At 36.3% G+C, this 20,991-nt stretch overlaps 2 protein-coding genes across 3 annotated transcripts in view; one reads left to right on the top strand and one right to left on the bottom strand.

The window, feature by feature from the left end:
* PRMT9 (protein arginine methyltransferase 9) overlaps positions 1-3,343 on the top strand; it is a 48,088-nt gene extending 44,745 nt beyond the window's left edge. For both annotated transcript variants that reach the window (XM_021666714.2, XM_021666716.2), the window contains one exon: positions 93-3,343. In XM_021666714.2, coding sequence (XP_021522389.2) covers positions 93-308 — 216 coding nt within the window. In that variant the 3' untranslated portion in view covers positions 309-3,343. The remainder of the gene's footprint in view (positions 1-92) is intronic.
* Positions 1,104-20,750, bottom strand: TMEM184C (transmembrane protein 184C). Its single transcript, XM_021666717.2, is given in 11 exon segments — positions 1,104-4,303; positions 4,536-4,707; positions 5,469-5,568; positions 6,974-7,086; positions 9,106-9,199; positions 10,682-10,756; positions 13,726-13,931; positions 14,638-14,674; positions 14,768-14,898; positions 20,054-20,223; positions 20,226-20,750. Coding segments are annotated over 11 exon segments (1,410 nt in total). The 5' UTR covers positions 20,272-20,750; the 3' UTR covers positions 1,104-4,037.
* Positions 20,751-20,991: the final 241 nt, after the last annotated feature.

The raw sequence follows: 20,991 nt of genomic DNA on the forward strand, positions 1-20,991 counted from the left end.
AAAATAATTTTTTGTATTTAAAAGTAAAAAGAGACTTATCTAAGTCTTGTCTATGTACTCTGATTATTTTCCTAATTTCTTAATTTTCATAGGTACACATTTGTAAATCTGGAAGAGTGACGGCTGTTCCATTTTGGTATCATATGTACCTTGATGAAGAGATTTGGTTGGATACTTCAAGTGAAGCTTCCCACTGGAAACAAGCTGCAGTTGTTTTAGATAACCCCATCCAGGTTGAAATGGGAGAGGAACTTGTACTCAACGTTCAGCACCACAAAAGCAATGTCAGCATCACAGTAAAGCAATGAAGAGCAGTTTTTCAATGAAAACTTTAAATACAGCGTCAAGTACAAAAATTCTTGTCTTAATTCCTGGGAATATATAAAAATTCCTTGTAATGGTCAAATATTTTTAAAAATTGACATTAATAAAGCATATTTTAAAAGATCCTAAATTAAAGAGTAGCCTTATTATAGAAATACTGCTGCAGACTTGCTTTCTAGAAAAGGATACATCACTAGTTTTTTGAATTAGGAAACTTCTTTTGCTTGATTTTATGGAATAAGGATTGTAATAGTCTCATTGTTATTGTCATGTGTCAGTAAGTAAAGCAAAACTTTAAATTTGTAGGCATCTTGGCCTTTTTTCTTAAATCCAAGCTTGCAATTGGGAAACACTGAAAGGCTTCCACTGAAGACTGAGGGTTATGGTTAACTGTAAATTCTGATCTTGCTTCCTTTAAATACTCAGTGTACATCTGAAACATCTCAGGTTTTGTTTTGAGAATGCAACTTGAATAAGAATTTAAGCTATAAGCTAAATGTAATTAAAACAGTAAAGGTGTCAGGGAATAAATCTTCAGGAGGCAGCATTTTTCTTGGTCTACTTTGGCAAAAGAACATTTAAAAGCTGGTAACAAAGCAAAATTAAATTGAAGAAAATTAATCCTAAACTATTTTTCACCAAGTTTTGATTTGGATGCACAGTAAGTGTATTAATTGATCCAATTTTTATAGACTTTTGAAATAGATTAAGGAAGATCATTATCATGCCTCCTATATGCTGTATGCTCTTCATAAGTCACAAAGAAAATAAGACACATCTTTGCTTCAGACTGCCTATTGTTTTCTCATTATACTACCCAGCTTTATTTTTAAAATAAGTTTTATTGCATACATTTAAGGTATATAAGGTGAAGCAAAGTAATATATCCATCATCAGTTACCCATCTATTTTTTGTTCTTGACAAAAGCAGCAAAAATCTACTCATTTAGCATGAATCCCAAATACAGTACAATTTTATTACCTAAAATCCTCATATTGTACATTAGGTCTCTAGACTTGTTCATCTTACATATCTGCTACCTTGAATCCTTTGAGCTGTACTTCCCCATTCCTCCCAGCCACATAACCAGTTTTATTTTTATATATATTTGATTTTTTTTTTAAGATTCCCCATATATGTGAGATTATGCAATATCTCTTTTTCTGTCCGGCTTATTTCATTTTAGCAGTGTCCTTCAGGCCTATGCCTGTTGTAGCAAATGGCAAGATAGCATTGGTTTTTTTTTTTTTTTTAGGGCTGAATAATATTCCGTTGTGTGTATGCATATATATACAGTTTCTTTATTCATCTGTCAAAGGACAATTCAATTGTCTCCATATGTTGGCTACTGTGAATGCTGCAGTGAACACAGACTGCAGATATATTTACAAGGTGGTGATTTCATTTCCTTTGAGTATATGCGCAGAAGAGGGATTGCTGGATCGTATGGTAGTTTTATCTTTCTTTAGAAACTTCCATTCTGTTTTCCATAATGGCTGTACCAACCTACATTCCCAACAATACTGCACAGAGTTCCTTTTACTCCACACCATCATAACATGTTGTCTTTTTTTTTTTTTTTTTTTTTTTGATAATAGCCTAACTGGTGAGAGGTAGTATTTCAGAGTGGTTTTGATTTGCATTTCCTTGATAATTATGTTGAGCACCCTTTTCTATACCTGTTGGCCATCTTGGCCATCTGTGTCTTCTTTGGAGAAATGTCTATTCAGGTCTTTTGCCCCTTTTAAAAATTGAGTTGTATGAATTCTTTATAAATTTTGGATATTAACCCTTTTTCAGATGTATGGCTTACAAATATTTTTTATTCAATCTGTAGGCTATTGTTTAATTTTGTTGACTTTTACTGTCAGAAGCTTTTTAGTTTGATGTAATCACATTTGTTTTTGCTTTTGTTGACTGAGCTTTTGGTGTGATATCCAAAAAATCATTGCCAGTGGTCAGTGTCTAGGAACTTTTCTATGTTCTCTTCTAGTTTTATAGTTTCTGGTCTTACATGTAGGTCTTTTATCCATTTTGGGTTGACTGTTGTGTAGGTCTAAGGGTCCAATTTCATTGTTTTGGATGTGGAAATGCAGTTTTCCCAACACCACTTAATGAAGATTGTTCTTTCCCTGCTGTGTCTTCTTGGTGTCTTTGTCAAAAATTAGTTGACCCTATATGTTTGGATTTATTTCTGGGCTCTTTCTTCTGTTCCACTGGTCTATGTATATGTTTTTATACCAGTACCATACTGTCTTGATTACTATAGCTTTGTAATGTAATTTAAAATTAGGAAATGTGATGTCTCCAACTTTTTTTCCTCAGTATTATTTTGCCTATTCAGGGTCTTTTATGGTTACATATGAATTTTAGGATTTTTTTCTATTTTTATAAATAATGCCATTGGAATGTTGATAGGATTGCATTGACTCTGAATTGCTTTGGGTAGTGTGACCATTTTAACTACTAATTTTTTCCAAGAGCACAGGATATCTTTCCATTTATTTGTGTCTTTAATTTCTTTCATCAATATTTCATAGTTTTCAGTGTACAGATCTTTTACTGCCTTGGTGTTAAATTTATTCTTAAGTATTTTTTTTAATACTATCATAAATGGCATCTTGCTTTTTCAGTTAGATCATTATTTATTTATGTATAAAAATGCTAGTGTTTTTTGTATGTTGATTTTGTATTCTGAAACTTTACTGAATTCACTTGTTCTAACGGATTTTTTTTTTTGTGTGTGTATCTTTGGGGTTTTTACATATAGCTCACTTTTACTATTAATAGAAATGTTTATAATAGTGGACAGAAAAAAGACTGTATAATTATTGTGAACCACTATATATACATAAAGCAAAGGCTTTGAGAAACAATACTTATCTATCTTTGCTTTCTGTAAAATACAGTGCATTTTCTATTTTATTATTTTCATTGTAAAATGTCAAACATGCAGTGGGGTTGTGATAAGCAATTCGAGAAACCCCATCCTAGGTAATAAACTTTTCCCAAATAGCACCTACATGTCTTCTGACTGTGGTTTCATGAGGAATTAAGACCACTCTGCCAAGATTTACATTTGCTGCCACCTTTAATAGCACTGACGAAAAGTAGTACTTTTTTTTGGACTGACTTCTTTTTCACTGTGCCTCTAATCAAGAAATTTTTGTTAAAACATTAAGAGTTTATGTTTAAAGAATGAGACATAAAAATGTTGCAGAAAATAAATGATAAATTCTTATTTATTGAAAGACATTCATTTGAGAAATAGAGATATAACTGTTTGTTAGGTGAGCTTATATGGCACATGATTATGATTTAAGTTCCACTAATTTGTATTTCTGCATTATGCTTTCTGTTAATTCCAGAGCATTATATTCATGCAGCAGTGGTAGGAAGTACTGATTTTTTAAAAAATGTCTATCCTCTTGATAAAGCAGTGTAACATCAGGAAGATTTAGTTGGGGTCATTGTCTACCATTTGAGTATGTGATACTCGAATGTTAAGAAATCAAGTCTAAGTCTAGGAAATTTAGACCAATTATTTTTGATATACAAAACTTACATATATAAATCCTGTAGTTGTACCTGGCTTTCAGCTATTTTTGTGTTGACATTTTCCATCTTTTATGGTTTGTCCCAAGCACAAAATCCATGGGATACCAGGTAATGATATAATACAGCAGTTGCACAGTTTGCTTTTCCATACTGTTCAGGAATCCACGGATTTATCTGAAGATTCTTTTTTCTCTCCTATAGTATCACTAAGTATTTCATCAGATATCTTAGCTGTAGTAGGTGTAGTCTGGGGAGTCACAGTGTGTCCAAACCCTTGGTAGTGACCCATGGGTGAAGGTGGCATAGAAGAAGCAATGGAAATTGCATCTTGTGATGATGATGATAATAAGCTTGTATGTTCATTTTGATCTTGATCCTCGGGAAACAATTTTTTCCTGGGATGTCCCCTGACTGTCCGTCCTTTAATAAAGTTTTCTATGTTAGTCAAAAGTTATTTTTACCATTATAAACTTACCATTCTAAAAATACGCTCCTCACTTCCCCCTCTCCCACTCCCCAAAGTTGATGAGCCTGGACTGTGGTACTGCTTTAAAGTGTTTTTTCATCTCTAAATAGCTACTAAATTGCTCTAGTAGGAGAAATTCAATATCTTACTTAACTTATTTGGTTTAATTAAATAGCTGGTACTTACCAACATGCCTTACTTGTTCAGAAATATCATCTGTAATATCTGAGACATCCCACATGGCAAGAAAGGAATCAAAGCATGAGCCCTCTTCTGCTTCTTGGACATATGGTTTATATGAGAATGTGTAATGATGAGCAATGGCAGCGAGGAACATCTCAATACAGATAATAAAGTCCTATAACAACAACAACAACAATATCAGCCATCTTTGGATTTAAATTTAGTTTTGTAGAGTGCTATATTTCTCTGCTTTTCACAAATGCCAAGATAAACAGTTGTTTACTCCTTCTCAGATTATATTCATTTTTCAGTTTTCTAAAATAATTATTTTTGACCTCTTCATAAAAAGACAAAATGTCAAAATGTAAATCTGTTTTGCACTTCCTCAAGTAGCAGCTTTGAACTCCTGCGCTCAAGCCATCCTCCCACTTGAGTCTCCCAAGTAGCTATGAGTATAGGCAAGTGCTGTTGTGCCTGGCTAAGTGTTTTATTTTTTAATTTTTTGTAGAGATGAGGTCTCTGTTTGTTGCCCAGCCTGGTCTCAAATGCCTGGAGTCAAGTCATCCCCCCAGTGTTGACCTTAGAAAGTGCTAGGATTACAAGTGTGAGTCACTGCACCTGGCCAACCTCAAGTATTTCTTAGCAAAGTACATTTCATTCTCAATCACATTAAGTATATTGCATTGCACCACCCAAAGATTACAAAGAGAAATGTAGAAAGAGAATTAGACATAGGAATAATGAAATCCAAGTTTTACTCATGGCTCTGCTACAAATCAGTAATTATGGCCAGTTTCCCTAGGGTTCCCCTATTTTCTCACCTGAAAAGTGAGGATAATAGCCCCATACCCTGTGTGTTGTCAGGTTTAGGGGAGATACATAGAAATGCTTAACAAATAGTGAAGTTCTACTGAATTCAGAGATGGCACTACTTACCTGGAGTCCTGTGGCCACAGCTTCTACAGTTTGCCATTCCCACGTATGCTTTTCAGAAATAACGCCAACTTTTACCAACAAAGCAATAACTACTGCTTGCCTATATGTTAGGAAAAGGTAAACGCCAAATCTATATCAAGCATAAAATGAGCAGTAGTTTTAAAAAATGTGCCATTAAAAAAAAGACCCCAGCACAACCTGTGGTCCACCACCACCCTGCCTTGACAGCATATTGCTGAAGAAACTGTATCTATGTTAAATATATTAATTTGCTTTACAAATTTATTTTTCTAGTACACTTGTCCCAAGATAGGGAGTGAAGCTGAGCATTTCAAACAAATCTAGAGATAGTGGCCCCAGGTAAATTTAAATAGCAAATAATGAATTAGACACACTTCCAAAGTTCTATATACAAGAATATTCACTTCAGTGTTTCTTGTATGGTCAAAAAATTAGGAACAACCTAAATATCAAAAGGAGATTAGTGAAAAGTTATATCCACATAACAGAATACTAAGCAAAAGCAAAAAAAAAAAAAAAAAAAAAAAACCCCACGAAAAATACCCACCCCTCTGCCAAACAACAAAATTTTACTTTTCTTTACTGACAAATAACTACATCTACAATATACTGTACACATTGTCGAATTCCACAAACTTTCTCTGGAGTTTTATATGTAACACAGGTTTACCAAAATGTTAATCATTCTTCGCTGGGTGGTGGGATTTCAGGGATTTTTCTTTTTCCCTTTTTGTATTATTTCTAGCTGTTAAATTTGGTATATTTGTTTCTAGGATCCTTATTACCCACCTCTTTATAAATTTTTTTTTTGTTCTTTTTTTGAGATGGGAGTTTCACTCTGGTGCCCAGACTGGAGTGCAGTGGTGTGATCTCTGCTCACTGCAACCTCCGCCTTCTGGGTTCAGGTGATTCTCCTGCCTTCCCTGCCAAGTAAGCTAGGATTACAGGTGCCTGCTACCATGCCCGGCTGATTTTCGTATTTTAGTGAGATGGGCTTTCACCATGTTGGCCAGGCTGGTCTTGAACTCCCAACATCAGGTGATCTACCTGCCTCGGCCTCCCAAAGTGCTGGGATTATAGGTGTGAGCCACTGCACCCTCTTTACTAAATTGAGACTATGTATAGTTTTCCTTCTGTTTTAAAAATATTTACTGATTATTTCCCCATATTATTAAATATTCTACATCATGCTTTCTTCCAAACTGCATAGTATCCTATTATATGACAGGGCCATGATTTATTTTTAATAATAATTCTAGTATTGAGATATTTAGGTTGTTTCAAACTATTTTCTTCATATAAATGAAGTGACCATCTATTTATTTTGAAAATCCTAGAAGGGCTAAAAGGATGAACTTTTAAAAATATAAGTATAGACATTTTAATCCATCGTCTGCATTAAGACTATGTTTAAAAATCATCCTTATTAACCGTTTTTATTGCCCTTCAGAAAATGAGAACATTTAAAAGAAATTAACACTTACCAAAAAGAAACAAAAACCACCAGCTTTACACAAAGAAATTTGCCAACAGGTTGGATTGGGCTTAGTTCTTCCTTTAGTACTTTATAAAATAGCAGGAGACAATACATGGCAAACTAGAAACAAGATTAACATTTAAACTTCTTCAGTATGAATAGATAGATAGGGTAACAGAAATATTAAAGTTACATACCAGAGACCTGGTACAGAGTAATGTTTCAGGCAAACTTTTCTAGGCTTTATTATTCTATTTTTAGATTAACAAGCTCTTATAGTTTATTATAGATGAAGATATACTATATACAATATCTTTCTGAAAAATGTTTTTAAGTGTTCACTTCCTGGGTTCCATAAGGGAACAATAAACAAATGACTGACATAAATGGAAGAAATGGCTCTTGTTCAGCTAAAATAAAAAACATCCATCTGTTGCAATGGCTTTTAAACATAAATGACCACTAATTTTATAAGGCTTTAGCTTATTACCTAGTCTATCCTATGTCATTAAGGTAACGCATTAAACAAGTACAATTTCAATAAAAATGGTGACTGAAATCTGAATGTAAAGAATCAATGAAACAATTTTTCCTGAGGGTAGTGTATTAGTGCAGCTAGATTTATTTTTAAAAATTAACAAGACAGTAACTATTTTTAGAAATCTGTAATAACTTAGTGTAGTGCTGAATAACAATACACATTTTCCTCAAAGTTCACTTTTCCCCATTAAAATAATATAAAATGCTAAATTTATTTTAGAATATGAAAGTAGTAAACAAAGAATAAAGTTTTTAATGGTCTCCAATCATCCTTTGTACAGATAAGCCAGTTTGTAAATAACTGTCATGAATTAACTAACAAAATTTTATTGCCTAATGTTTTTTCCACTTAAAATACCTAAGTTCTATATGTTTCATCAAGCTTATTCTTAATAACTGCCTAATATTTTGGTCAATGGAAAGACCATAGTGTATTCAACTAGTACCCATCATTGGTTTTTGGATTGCTTTTAGCCTTTTGTTATTTACAAGTAGTTAGCTTTATACACAAAGATACTTTAGGCAAACATACTTCTGAATATTTCTTTAGAATACATTCCCAGAAACAGAATTACTGGTTCCAAAGAGGATAAACATGTGGGAAAGCTTTGGCTACATGGACATTTAATACCAAATGTGCACACCACTGCATCTAAATTATTTTGCTGAAAGCATTAGCCAAAGAATATAAATAAAATGCACATTTTTTTAAGCTCATAAGATCAAATAGAACATTACATCATAGATCTTTGGAACATTACAGTTTCTAAAATATCCTCTATTTTTTTAAACTTGGCATTCTCTCAATTTTCCTTTTACTCCAAATATATAACAGAGAATTTTATTCTTGCATGTTAATTGAAACTCTGTACCGTGAAATACCAATTTGATATTTTCTCTTCTGAATATGCTCAGTATATGTGGGTGTGTTGTGTGTATGTATTTTTTTTTTATGTAGCACTGTGTTTTTATTTATGACATACTCATATAGCTATGCAATAAGCAACAGAAATAAATGAACAAACATGGTCAACATGTGAGGGTATAAGTCACCAAATAATAACAAAGACATTATTATATGTTTATATATGTATTAAGATGTATATTTTTTTTCAAGTCTTCCTATAAATCTTCCTATAAATTAAATTTATATTTGAAAAATTAAAAAAATTCAAATTTAATCTATAGAAAGATTAAAAAGAAGCAAGCCTTAAGAAGAAACTCTGTCTAAAGAAATTTATTGGCCAGGCATGGTGGCTCACGCCTATAATCCCAGCACTTTGGGAGGCCGAGGCAGGTGGATCACGAGGTCAAGAGATAGAGACCATCCTGGTCAACAGGGTGAAATCCTGTCTCTATTAAAAATACAAAAATTAGCTGGGCATGGTGGTGCACGCCTGTAGTCCCAGCTACTTGGGAGGCCGAGGCAGGAGAATTGCTTGAACCCAGGAGGCGGAGGTTGCGGTGAGCCGAGATCGCGCCACTGTACTCCAGCCTGGGTAACAAGAGCAAAACTCTGTCTCAAAAAAAAAAAAAAAAAAAAAAATTTATTTATAGATACTAATTTAGTACAGTTAAGAAAAATGAACATTTACTTACCAACTGTGACATGTTGTTTATTATAACCAAGTAAGTCCAAGCATTTGAAAAGCTAAAGTTCCCTTCGTCATATATACCAACCAGCTCACAGATTCTAAAAAATTAAAAATGAGATATCTCTATATTTAACTAAATCAAAATTGTACTTTAAAATACAGCAATAGCAATACTTAAATTTAGAAGTCAGTTTATTTGAGATCCCATTGACAATCACTCGACTTTGGACACAGAGAATTTAGAAGTCAGTTTATTTGAGAGATTCCATTGACAATCACTAGACTTTGGATATAGAGGTAGTTCAAAAATGAAAAGAAACCCATTTTTCTTTTTTTTTTTTTTGAGACGGAGTCTTGCTCTGTCTCCAGGCTGGAGTGCAGTGGCGCAATCTCGGCTCACTGCAACCTCCGCCTCCTGGGTTCAAGCAATTCTTCCGCCTCAGCCTCCCAAGTAGCTGGGACTACAGGCCCGTGCCACCACACCCGGCTAATTTTTTTTGTATTTTTAGTAGAGACGGGGTTTCATCATGGTGAGGATGATCTCGATCTCTTGACCTCGTGATCCGCCCGCCTCGGCCTCCCAAAGTGCTGGGATTACAGGCGTGAGCCACCGCGCCCGGCCCCATTTTTCTAGACATGTTACTATATGATTATTCCTTCATCTAGAAGGAAATTCCAAATAAGACACATAACAGTAAACCAGAAAGAGTACTAAATTTTAAAAAACCAACTTTGCTGTCTAATTTTGGGAAAGCTTGATTGTAAAACATAATATAATGCAGGTGTATGTAACTGTAGTTAATTTTTTCCCCTCAATTGTCTTGGAGGTAAATTTTATGAAGACCCAGATGCCTTCAAATAAATATTACCATCAGTATTATTAGAATCTTACCCAATTTCTAAGCTGCAGGGAAATAAAGCATGCCTTCATAATTAAATGGATAAATAATTGCTAGCTCAAAGGCAGAATAAAGAATTTTTTCACCAGTCTTTCTTTTCACTTTTCCTCTGTGAGCAAGAAGAATATTAGTAACAACTAAGAGATAAAACATGTAATCTATTGGCATTAAAGTATTTGATGTTTTTGAATTTTTAGGAAATAGTTTTGCCAGGTAGCGTAATGATAACCCATTTTACCTCAATTCTAAGCCTTGACAGAATATATTAAAAGAAAATATGACTTCTTTCTTAGAGTGCTTCTAACATATTCTACATTATGTAGAAAATAAAACTGGAATGAACTTAAAGTAGCATACTTTAACTTCAGGCAATAGGGTTTCTGTAAAGCTATGTATTTGAAAAAGAAAGCATTTTTTTTTCTTTTTTTCAAAATGCTTTAGAGCAAGCTAGCTCTAGAGAGGATGTAAATATTTAGAAGACCCCTGTGATGATTCTTTGCCTATAAATGGTCATGTTATTCATTTTAATAGAGTAAGTTTCTATATAGTGTTGTTTTTTTTAACAACAGACTAGACCTGCATTATAAATAAGCACATTAACACTTTGTTTTCTACTTAGTTGTTTCCACATAAGAGCCCAACGATTAAAAAAAAAAATTCATATAAAATGCAAGTACTTACAAAGCAACGATGGTGGTGAAAGTTCTGACAACTGTGTACTGCAATACACCTAGTTTGCACCTACACAGCAATACTCTGTAAAAGAAAAAGAACTTAAAATTTCAACTACTTATTAAATAGCATCAGATTTTCCCCAAAGCCTCCAAATTAAAATCACTTTGATGAATGATACCATATTTATAGTTAATTCTTTCAATTTAGTCATCCTTAATAACAGTGGCAGAAGAATATGGATGGCAGGAAACAAATTATCTAAATGCCATTTTTTTTTTTTTTTTTTTTTTCAGAGATAGGGTCTTACTCTGTCGCCTAGGTTGGAGTGCAGTGGTGTGAACATGGCTCACTGCAGCCTTGATCTCCTGGGCTCAAGCGATCCTTCCACCCCAGCCTCCTGAGTAGCTGGGACTATAGGTGTGTGCCCCCACAGCAGCTATTTTTAAATTTTCTGTAGAGATGTGGTCTCACTGTATTGCCCAGGCTAGTCTCAAACTCCTGGGCTCAAGCAATCCTCATGCCTGTAATCCCAGCACTTTGGAAGGCTGAGGTGGGTGGATCACTTGAGACCAGCCTGGCCAACATGGCAAAACTGTCTCTACAAAACAAATAACAAAATTAGCTGGGCATGGTGGCACATGCCTATAATCCCAGCGACTTGGGAGGCTGAGGCATAAGAATCGCTTGAACCTGGGAGAAGGGTTGCAATGAGCTGAGATTGTGCCACTGCACTCCAGCCTGGGTGACCAGAGCAAGACTCTTATCTCAAAACAAAACAGTAATCTTTGAAAATGAAATTTAGACACCTGTTTTCTGCATAACATCCTAAAAATGGTTTCTCATTTGATAAAGACTCATTTACCAAACTTTAGACAAGCTCTGACTCCTCTTTTCAACTCCTCTTCATCCTTGGACCCTGTCCTTGGTCTGTAAGTCTGTCTAGAAGAATCTTGCTAAGTCATTCCCCAGCCCCTTTTGTTACCTGATCACCTTTAACATCTGATCAAATTCCTCAGCCCCCACCCTTGATGACTAAGGCCTTGGCCTGTCTTTGGCAAGAATCCTGTTCAGTCAGTTTGATGAGAATCCTCCTAGCCCTGATGTCCCCTCTTCATAATTCTGCATTCACTGACCCCCTCAACATCCTCTATCTATAAATGCCCATTTGTCCTTGTTGCCTTCAGAGTTGAGCACAATCTCTCTCCCCTGATAACCAATCTACATTAATTTGTCTTTACTATTCTCTCTCATGGCCTCCTGTTCTTTTTCCTTCATTGCATTTTCTGAAATAAGTAACTATATATTTGTGTCTTCATTTAATTCCTAACTCTCCTAACCAAACTAAGTTCCATGAGCTCTATGTCTGTTCTGTGCACTAGGATCTATCTTTATACTAGCACATACTTGGTGCTCAATACATATTTGTCAAAGGAACACCTTAGTAGCTTATTATTTTAAAAAGCCAGGTAGCTCCCTGTCATTTCAAGGGTGTAAATAAAGACAAAATTTGTCAGGAGGTTGTACAAATGGTCCTGTACTGCATAGGAGGCAATGCAGCCATTCTTATGTTGTATGTCTAGACTCATTACCTTCATTTACTTTGGCTTGTAATTTCCACCTTATTCCTCATTTATTAGTGAAACTGCCTTTGCAAAATTATGACTGAGACAGTGAAAGAGATCTAACTTAACCGACTCTGTCTTGTGTCTAATCTCCAAGCTGTCCTTGTTCATTCCTGGGCATAGGCTGAACTAACTTTGGGAGAAACTTAGTTTATAGTTTTTCCCAAAGTTATAGAAACAGCCCTATCCCAAAGCAAAACCTCCTTCTTGCCTGGGGACTAGATTGCCTTTGTAGAACTAACCTTAGCAGCAGATTAGAAATTATGGTTTAGGAATCATGCAGCTGGAGGCTACAAGATTCTGACCCTCCCTAAACTACTCCTAAAATCAGTGCTTGAGATATTTTGCAGACCCTGCACTTGATGGAACCGTTGCACCACCCAGATCAACAAACTGGCTCATCTGATCTTGTGGCCTCCGACCCAAGAACTGACTCAGTGCAAGTGGACAGCTTCAACTCCCTATGATTTCATTTCTCACCAATCAGCACTAACTGGCTCACTGGCTTCCCCCTACGCAGCAAATTATCCTTAAAAACTCTGATTCCTGAATGCCTGGGGAGGCTGATTTAAGTAATAATAAAATTCCTGTCTCCTGCACAGCTGGCTCTGTGTGAATTACTCTTATCTTTTGTAATTCCCTTATGTTGATCAATCAGTCTGTCTAGGCAGCCAGTAAGGTGAACCCCTTGGGCAGTTGCATTAGTGGTCAAGTCTTACTGATTTTTCAGTTGCATTCTCTTATTGCCTTTCTTTTCTGTTCCAATCTCATCCCTCCTTTTCAGTTTTATTTCACAAATAGATTATTATAAACTCCTAATTTATTTCCCCATCTCTGCAATCTTCATCCCTCCAATTCATTCTTTATGATATTGCAAAATTAATCTTTCTAAAACACTGTTTCCAAATGTTTGCTTGTTGAAAAATACCAAAGGGTTCATTTGTATAATAAATGCGATTGCAATCTCAATTTATTTTTCAAAATGAAATGAACATATAATAATGTATTATATATTATGTTACCAAACACTGCTATTTATTGCTCCTATTTCATATATGCAGTTCTACAACCTAGACTATCTTATCTCTGTCTTTTAACTAGCTGTGTGTTCTTACATAAGATCTGCAGACCTTGGTTCTCAACTGCAAAAGCATATTGATTAAATGATTACTGTTTTTACCTGCAATACTTTAATTTTTTGATTTGGGATTAATAATGTAAAAAAGACTAACATGTATGTGGGATTACAAAACTGTGTTTTGTTAGCCTTCAAACAACTATGAGCTACATCAGGGTAGGAACTGTGTCTTATACTTACTATTCTGCTGTTAGTACTTAACACACTGCCTTGTAAAGAGCTGATAGCTACTTAAAAACTCGGCTTAGATGAAAAACCAAAACACAAAAAATTAAACCAAACATACTTACTCTCCCATAGCCCATGGTGGACAGCAACATAAAGGAGGGAAATGTTTCTGCTGATCTTTGGCTTCAAGGATTAATACCAGATTTGGATATCGGTTAGTTAGATAATTGGTAAGGAACCCCATAAAGTTGTAAATTACATAAGCTTCATAGCATTCTCTGCAGGTATCCACATATATTGCAATGTTGGGATATTTCAATGCTATCCACTAAGAAAAAGCACAGATGTTAAAGATAGTTGCAGCTAAGATAAAATGAATCACCACTCCTTTCATGGTACTCACAATAAGCTAACTTTTATGCTTTAGATGTCTTGTCATATACTTATAGGAGACTCTCTAAAATTTATCATGAGGGCTATCAGACAATCTGTGAAATGAATTTTTAAAAACAATAAACATCTTAGATATTGGTAAACAAAAACATAAGTGAGGGGTAAATAATAGAGAAGTTAAAGTAAGTACTTGAGTTCTTAAATCTGAAGCTTTTCTTAATACGATCACAGATAATGCTGCTAAAGATATTTCCTTTATATTTACTCAAATTAGAAGCAGTCATCTGTAACAATTTCATGTGTATCCACTGGGGAAGGTTTTTAAATTTGTGGTTCAAATAAAAGACTTAATAAAATGAGTGGTAATATAATTTAAAATATTACATTCTTTACCAATCTGAAAGTTTAAAAGAAAGCAAACAGCTGTAGATTTTTAAACATTTAAAATATCACATTTACATTTTTAATTATCATACTTTTTATTCTCTATCAACATCAGAAACAAGTGAACCTTTTTACTTTTCTTATTAATCTGACTCCTTATTGTCAGTAACATACTTTCATTATCTTAAGCATTCTGTAAGTATAGCTAGTATCATCAAACAAGTTTAGTTAATGAGATAAAAATGAAACATACTTACACTATCTAAACTGTAAATGGGTACCATCCAAAGAATCCTATTGAAAAACGAAAACGTAAATTAAAAAAATTTTGTCATGTTTATGAAATAAGCCAACACAACACTAGTGGAATCAAATATATTGTTTTACCTCATTATTGGTTTTTGTAGTTCAGGTTGTGTATAATGCACTAAGTGTTGCAATATCATCCACAGCGATATAGGTATAGTCAACAGCAAAAAGATCCCAGCGATAAACCAAGCCTTGGTGTGTATTCCAACCTTAAGCAACAAAATAATATGTTAGTACAAATTCTGATAATAAAATGAAAGAGCTTGGCTGGACTCAGTGCCTTGTGTCTATAATCCTAGCACTTGAGGAAGCCAAGGTGGAAGGATGGCTTGAGGCCAGGAGTTTGAAACCAGCCTGGGCCTACAAAGTGAGACCCTGTCTCTAGGAAAGAAAAATTGAAAAACAATTGGGGGAGTAGCCTTTTATACTAACTTGTAATCTTGCCTTAAAGAATATGATTTTTTTTTTTTTTTTAAAGAGGACTAGGTGGGCATTTATTTTTGATGCTTGAAGGGTTGAGCAGTTTACAATTAAAATAGAACTGAGGTCTACGACTTTAAGTACCACTGTTTCTTTTCTTTTTTTTTTGAGACAGAGTTTTGCTGTATTGCCCAGGCTGGAGTGCAGTGGCGCAATCTTGTCTCACTGCAACCTCTGCCTCCGGGGTTCAAGCGATTCTCCTGCCTCGGCCTCCCAAGTAGCTGGGATTACAGGCGCCTGCCACCATGCCTGGCTAATTTTTTGTATTTTTAATAGAGACAGGGTTTTGCCATGTTGGCCAGGCTGGTCTGGAACCCCTGACCTCAAGTGATCTGCCCTCTTCAGCCTCCCAAAGTGCTGAGATTATAGGCATGAGTCACCATGCCCGGCCCAGTTTCAGTTTTGAATAAGACTTTTTCTTCCTCTACCGGGGCCAAAGATAAAAGAGGTAGAAAACAAAAGTATGCAGAACAAATGTAATTTTACAACAATAAATTTCTACAGTAAAATATATAGAATGCTTGAAAGGGCTGGGTGAGGTGGCTTATGCCTATAATCCCAGCACTTTGGGAGGCTGAGGCAGGATGACTGCTTGAGCCCAAGGGTTCCAGACCAGCCTGAGCAACATGGCAAGATGCCGTCTCTACAAAAAATAAATTAGCCAGGCGTGATAGCATGTGTCTGTAATCCTACCTACTAGGGATGCTGAGGTGGGAGATTTGCTTGAGCCCAGGAGGTCAAGGCTACAGTGAGCCATGATCGTGCCACTGTACTCCACACTGGGCAACAGAGTGAGACCGTGTCTCATAAACAAAAACAAACAAAAAGCCAATACAAAGTCTTGCTGATTGTGGGGGTGTTAAAGCAGTAAATTAAAAGCAAATATATGGAGGTGAAGATTCTAAAAGGAATGTCTGAGCACTCAGTATGGGCTTTTTGCTTTCATTCATTTCATTTAAAATTGAGTACAGTAGTCTCCACTTATATGTGGGGGCAAGGTTCCAAGACCCCCAGTGAATGCCGAAAACCGTACATAGTGCCAAGTCCTATATGCATATACTATGTTTTTTCCTATACATATATACTTATGATAAAGTTTAATTCATAAACTGAACACACAGTAAGTGGTAACAACAATAATAGAACAATTATATATTGTAATAAGTTATTTAAAACTTATAAATTACTTATTTCTGAAATTTTCTATTTAATATTTTCAGACCATGGTGGACAACAGGTTACCAAAACCAAGGAAAGTGAAATTTCAGTGATGATCTAAGAAAACAGTAATAGCATAAGCATATTCTAGATCGGCTTTATTATAAAGTGATCATTAAGAATGGTACTGCAGCCAGGCACAGTGGCTCATGCCTGTAATCCCATCACTTTGTGAGGCTGAGGCGGGCAGATGGCTTGAGCCCAGGAGTTCAAAACCGGCGTGGGCAACACGGCAAAACTCCATCTCTACAAAAAACAGAAAAAAATAGCTGGGCATCAGAGGATCACCTGAGCCCAGAAGGTCAAAGCTGCAGTCAGCCATGATCATGCCACTTCACACCAGCCCGGGTGACAGAGCAAGACTGTGTCTTAAAAAAAAAAAGAAAAAAAAGAAAAAGAAAAGGAAAAAAAAGTATTGCCAAGTAATTGCTTTTTTTGATTGCTTCAGTTCCAAAAACTAGAACTTGGTTTTATGTGTGCTTGTGACTAATGAAGGTCAAGTCTCCTCAGTGTGCTCTAAGGAAGAAAGTTGTTTTTGTTTTTTAAAACAATCATAAATGAGTAGAGACTTGGTCACTGCAGGTCAAATTTTAAAATCCTGTACCACATAATATCATTTGTACATGGCAAATGGTAATTTAGTTTCAGAAAGACATCATCTCTCCACTTTAATGTCATTAATTTTAATTATTGGTTTTACAGTTGTTTTGATTTTTGAGCTATATAAAAGCTACATGCATAAGAAATTTAACCAATTTTATATGTGTATATACGTAAGTAACATTATACTAGAATAACTCAATACTAGGTATCTGCAGAAATTATCAATATAATTCTTTAATGTTTACCTCCAAATAATTTATTTAAATTTGACACACAATGATATAGATACTAGTAGTATTATTCTTAATCTTATCAGCCACGCGTTGAGTTTTTTGGCTTACGAAATGAGGAGGAGATAAAGAGAGTTTTTTTCTAGGGTAACTTGAGGAAAGTAGAGAGGAAAGAAAAAACCCTTAAAGACAAGCATCCAAGAATAAGTTAACTCTCCCTTAGCAAAATGCTTCAAAACAAATAGTGGAGATGAATAGGAGAGAGTGCTTTCTGGGCTCAGTCGTCCTGAGGGGAGAAAGAACTGACATCTGGAACTCCTAGGGCATGAGGATGAGTGGGATGAGGTAAACAGGCTACAGAGCAGCATGCCATCATGTGCGAATTAACTTCAGGTATATGTGGTCAGCCAAGAGAGTGGGAAAAATAGTTTCAACAGTGTAGATGGTCATTCTACCATTCCATAAATGAGTATATGCCCCACCACAGGCATGTGATGAGCTTTCAGAACTGTGGGAAAATAAATTTCTGTAGTTTAAGCCACTCAGACTACAGTATTTTCTGACCACAGCCTGAGCAGGCTAAGATAAACTCCCACATTTGTATCTTCAGGTCAAATCTTTCTGAGCATTAGATGTGTATATCCAGCAGTATATCTGACATGCCTATTGAATGTCTCTTATTAAACTAATTGTTCGTAACAGAACTCAATTTCTGTTAAACTTGTTCCTAACCCTCAATTTTCTATCTCAGTAATTGGCACCACCATTTACATAGTTGTTCAAACCAAAAACTTCAGAATCATCTTTGATTTCTTTCTTTCTCTCATTCCTTCTCCTCTGGAACCCAATCTCCTGCCAAGTCTTGTTTGCTCACTTCTAAGGATACTTACAATTCAGTTTTCCATTTCTACTCCTGCTATCCTTACCGGGGCCATAAACCATCAATAGCCCAGGCACCCACCACCTCTCACTACCATAAAGAGCTTTCTCACTTCACTTCACTCCCACTTTATTTTCCATAGCTGGTAGAGTGGTCTTTTGAAGTTATGCAATTAGACTGCTTTGCCTGTTAACTTCTCAGATCTTTTCTGGTTTCTTCCACAGCATTTTATACAATTTTATTGACTTGTTTTTGTTGGTTCCCTTTGTCTCCATCACTAGGTTCTATGGAGATAAGTGTTTTCTCATACAGTATACAAAGCCTGATTTATCACTGGGACTCAGTCATGTATTCAAGTATTAGTCATTTAGGCAGAAAGAGAGGGAAAGAAAACGAAGTAAAATATGTATTGTGGTAGATGGTGGTAAGTCCTATGGAAAAAAAAATAAAGCAGAGAAAGGAATACAAAGACTTAGGGAGGAGAAGTTTACAATGTTAAATAGAGTAGTCAGGCGATAATTGAGTAAAGACCTGAAGAACATAAAGGAATGAGAATAATACCTAGGGAAAGGACGTTCTATGAAGGGGAAACTTTGTGCAAAGGTTCAAGGAGGGAGCATGCCTGGGATTTTTGAGCAAAGCCATGCAGTGGAAGCCTAGGACTTGAGGAGAAAAAGTCAGAAGGGGATCGGGTGGGAGTGGTGTCAGATCATGCTGGACCTTGATGGCCACAGTGAGGAATACTGGCCTTTAAGACTAGAAGTGATTTAAGAGGACACACCTAATGTGCCATGTTTTAACTGGTTACTCCTCTGGCTGGTGTGTTGAGAAGAATCCAGGCAAGACATGCTGAGAAACTGGCTTAGGATGTTAGCAGTGCAGATTGCAGATTGAAATTTTTCTTAAAAGCTAGTGGCACTTAAAAACTACAGTTGAAACTAACAACTAAGAGAAGCCTTAAACTGGATTGATATTATGCATATTATTAACCTTTAAAGTAATTCCTATACCATATTCCAAGGAAATATTTCAAAGTAAGAAAATCCCATGTGTATTAAGATGCTTATACCTAAGTTTTTATAGACAAATTTTGAGAATAATCTAAATATGTAACAAATGGGAAATATCTAATGTAGCAGAATATTACGTGGCCATTAAAATAACTATATGGACTATGCTAGTATAGGAAAGTCAACAGAAAATAATTTAGTCTAAATAGAGAACACAAATGTATATTAAATACAGTTTGCTTAACTATGTAAAAATCATTTCCACAATAAAGACAGGCCTAAAATAGTCATGGTCTTGTTATAGTTGTTGTAATAGGTGTTTCTCTGTAAAAGTACTTGCTGGGTTATATTAACCCCGAATTTAAAGTTCATTATATAATATTTATATTGGAGTTATTTACCTTGGGGTTTTCCAGTTTGTAGTACATTACTGATGTCACAATAAGCATATGACATCAAAAATATATATAAGGGACTTTCTGCAAAACCTTTGTTGAGTAAGAGCTAATTTCCACAGTAAAAACAAACACTAAAGTTAAAACAACTAGAATCCTTTGATTCAGGAAGCTAGTTAAAAGCTAATAAAATTCAATACATGGTTTTCAAGGTAGTTTATTTGACCTACTTTAGTCCAGTATCTGAACTGATCAGATTTCAGGAATAAAATTACCTTTCAGGGAACTGATGAATGCTTGCAAAACGGTGCCCTTCTAAGCAGCTGTATCAATATATTCTATTTTCTCGACCCGGTCCCACCTCCACCTGTAGAGTGACTTGAAGAACCGTGAACAAGAAACTAGACAGGTTTATATCCTAAGAGTGGGCTCATTTACATTAGATGGTTTTCAGAATTGTCAAGGCAGAAATGGGGGAAGGGTGTCTCCTTCCCAATCTTAGATGGGTAGAAGAAAGTGTAGAGGCTAACGGTGCAGAATCCTCTTACCTCCAGTTTCTGTAATTCCCAGACGCATAGGGGAACCGCAACCACTATGGACACCAGGTAGAGGACCACTGCTAAAGGTCGAATCCACTGTCTCCAGTTCCTCCAGGTACAAGTGCAAGGCATGTTTTCACACAAATCGGATCCGGTTAGCAAGGGAAAAAAGCTTGAAAAGATTGTAAAGGGGAGCCCTGTTCTCTGGCTGTTTTGTCAACTCGCATACTACGGAGAAAAAGCTCTCGGGCGACTTTACTAACAGCTCGAGCCGCCTCCTGGACCGGCTCTGTGTCTTCTGCTGCTGCTGCTCCTGCAAATGTGGCCGATCAGGGTGCTATCGGGGAGCAGCGTGGGCAACATCCTTTCTTCTCCACCACGCATCTACTCGGTTCTACTGCAGTGGAATCCCAGGCAGAGCCGCTGCCCTCACCTGGGGATCGCCCTGAGCTCTGCCTGCACCATGGCTTCCAGAAGAGCAGCGCCGACCAGAACCGGCCTCTAGGGACCCTGCACACTCCGGTTCTGTCTTGCAGCTGCTGTACAGTGGCTCTTTTCTTTGGGGATCGAGCTCCCTACCTCCCGCACTGGCAGGCGTCTCTTCGCGCGATTCTGCAAGTAGGTAAAGCCCTAGGACCTCCTTACTCACTCGCACGGGACATCCCCCACAGCGGAACCCAGGGCCAAACCAGGACTTTCAGCTCTTTTCCGCTTCCGCCCCTTCTGTCTGAGGCAGGTGATTCGTCGTCAGCGCCAAACTGGACCCGCCCCATCCGGCTCACTCTGCGCTCTCTGATTGGTCACCTGCGAAGGCGGGCTGCAGGATTGCTTACCTGGGTTAGAAAGAAGAGCAGGTGTGTGGAAGTGGGTGGAGTTGCCTCAGGTGGTTCAGTGGGCTATTACAAGGATTCTGGAAGCTTCAGGAATTGTTTGAGGACACTCGAGGC

Source organism: Aotus nancymaae, unplaced genomic scaffold, assembly GCF_030222135.1.
Source record: "Aotus nancymaae isolate 86718 unplaced genomic scaffold, 86718_ANA_hifiasm-v0.15.2.pri h1tg000033l, whole genome shotgun sequence".
Lineage (NCBI taxonomy): Eukaryota > Metazoa > Chordata > Mammalia > Primates > Aotidae > Aotus > Aotus nancymaae.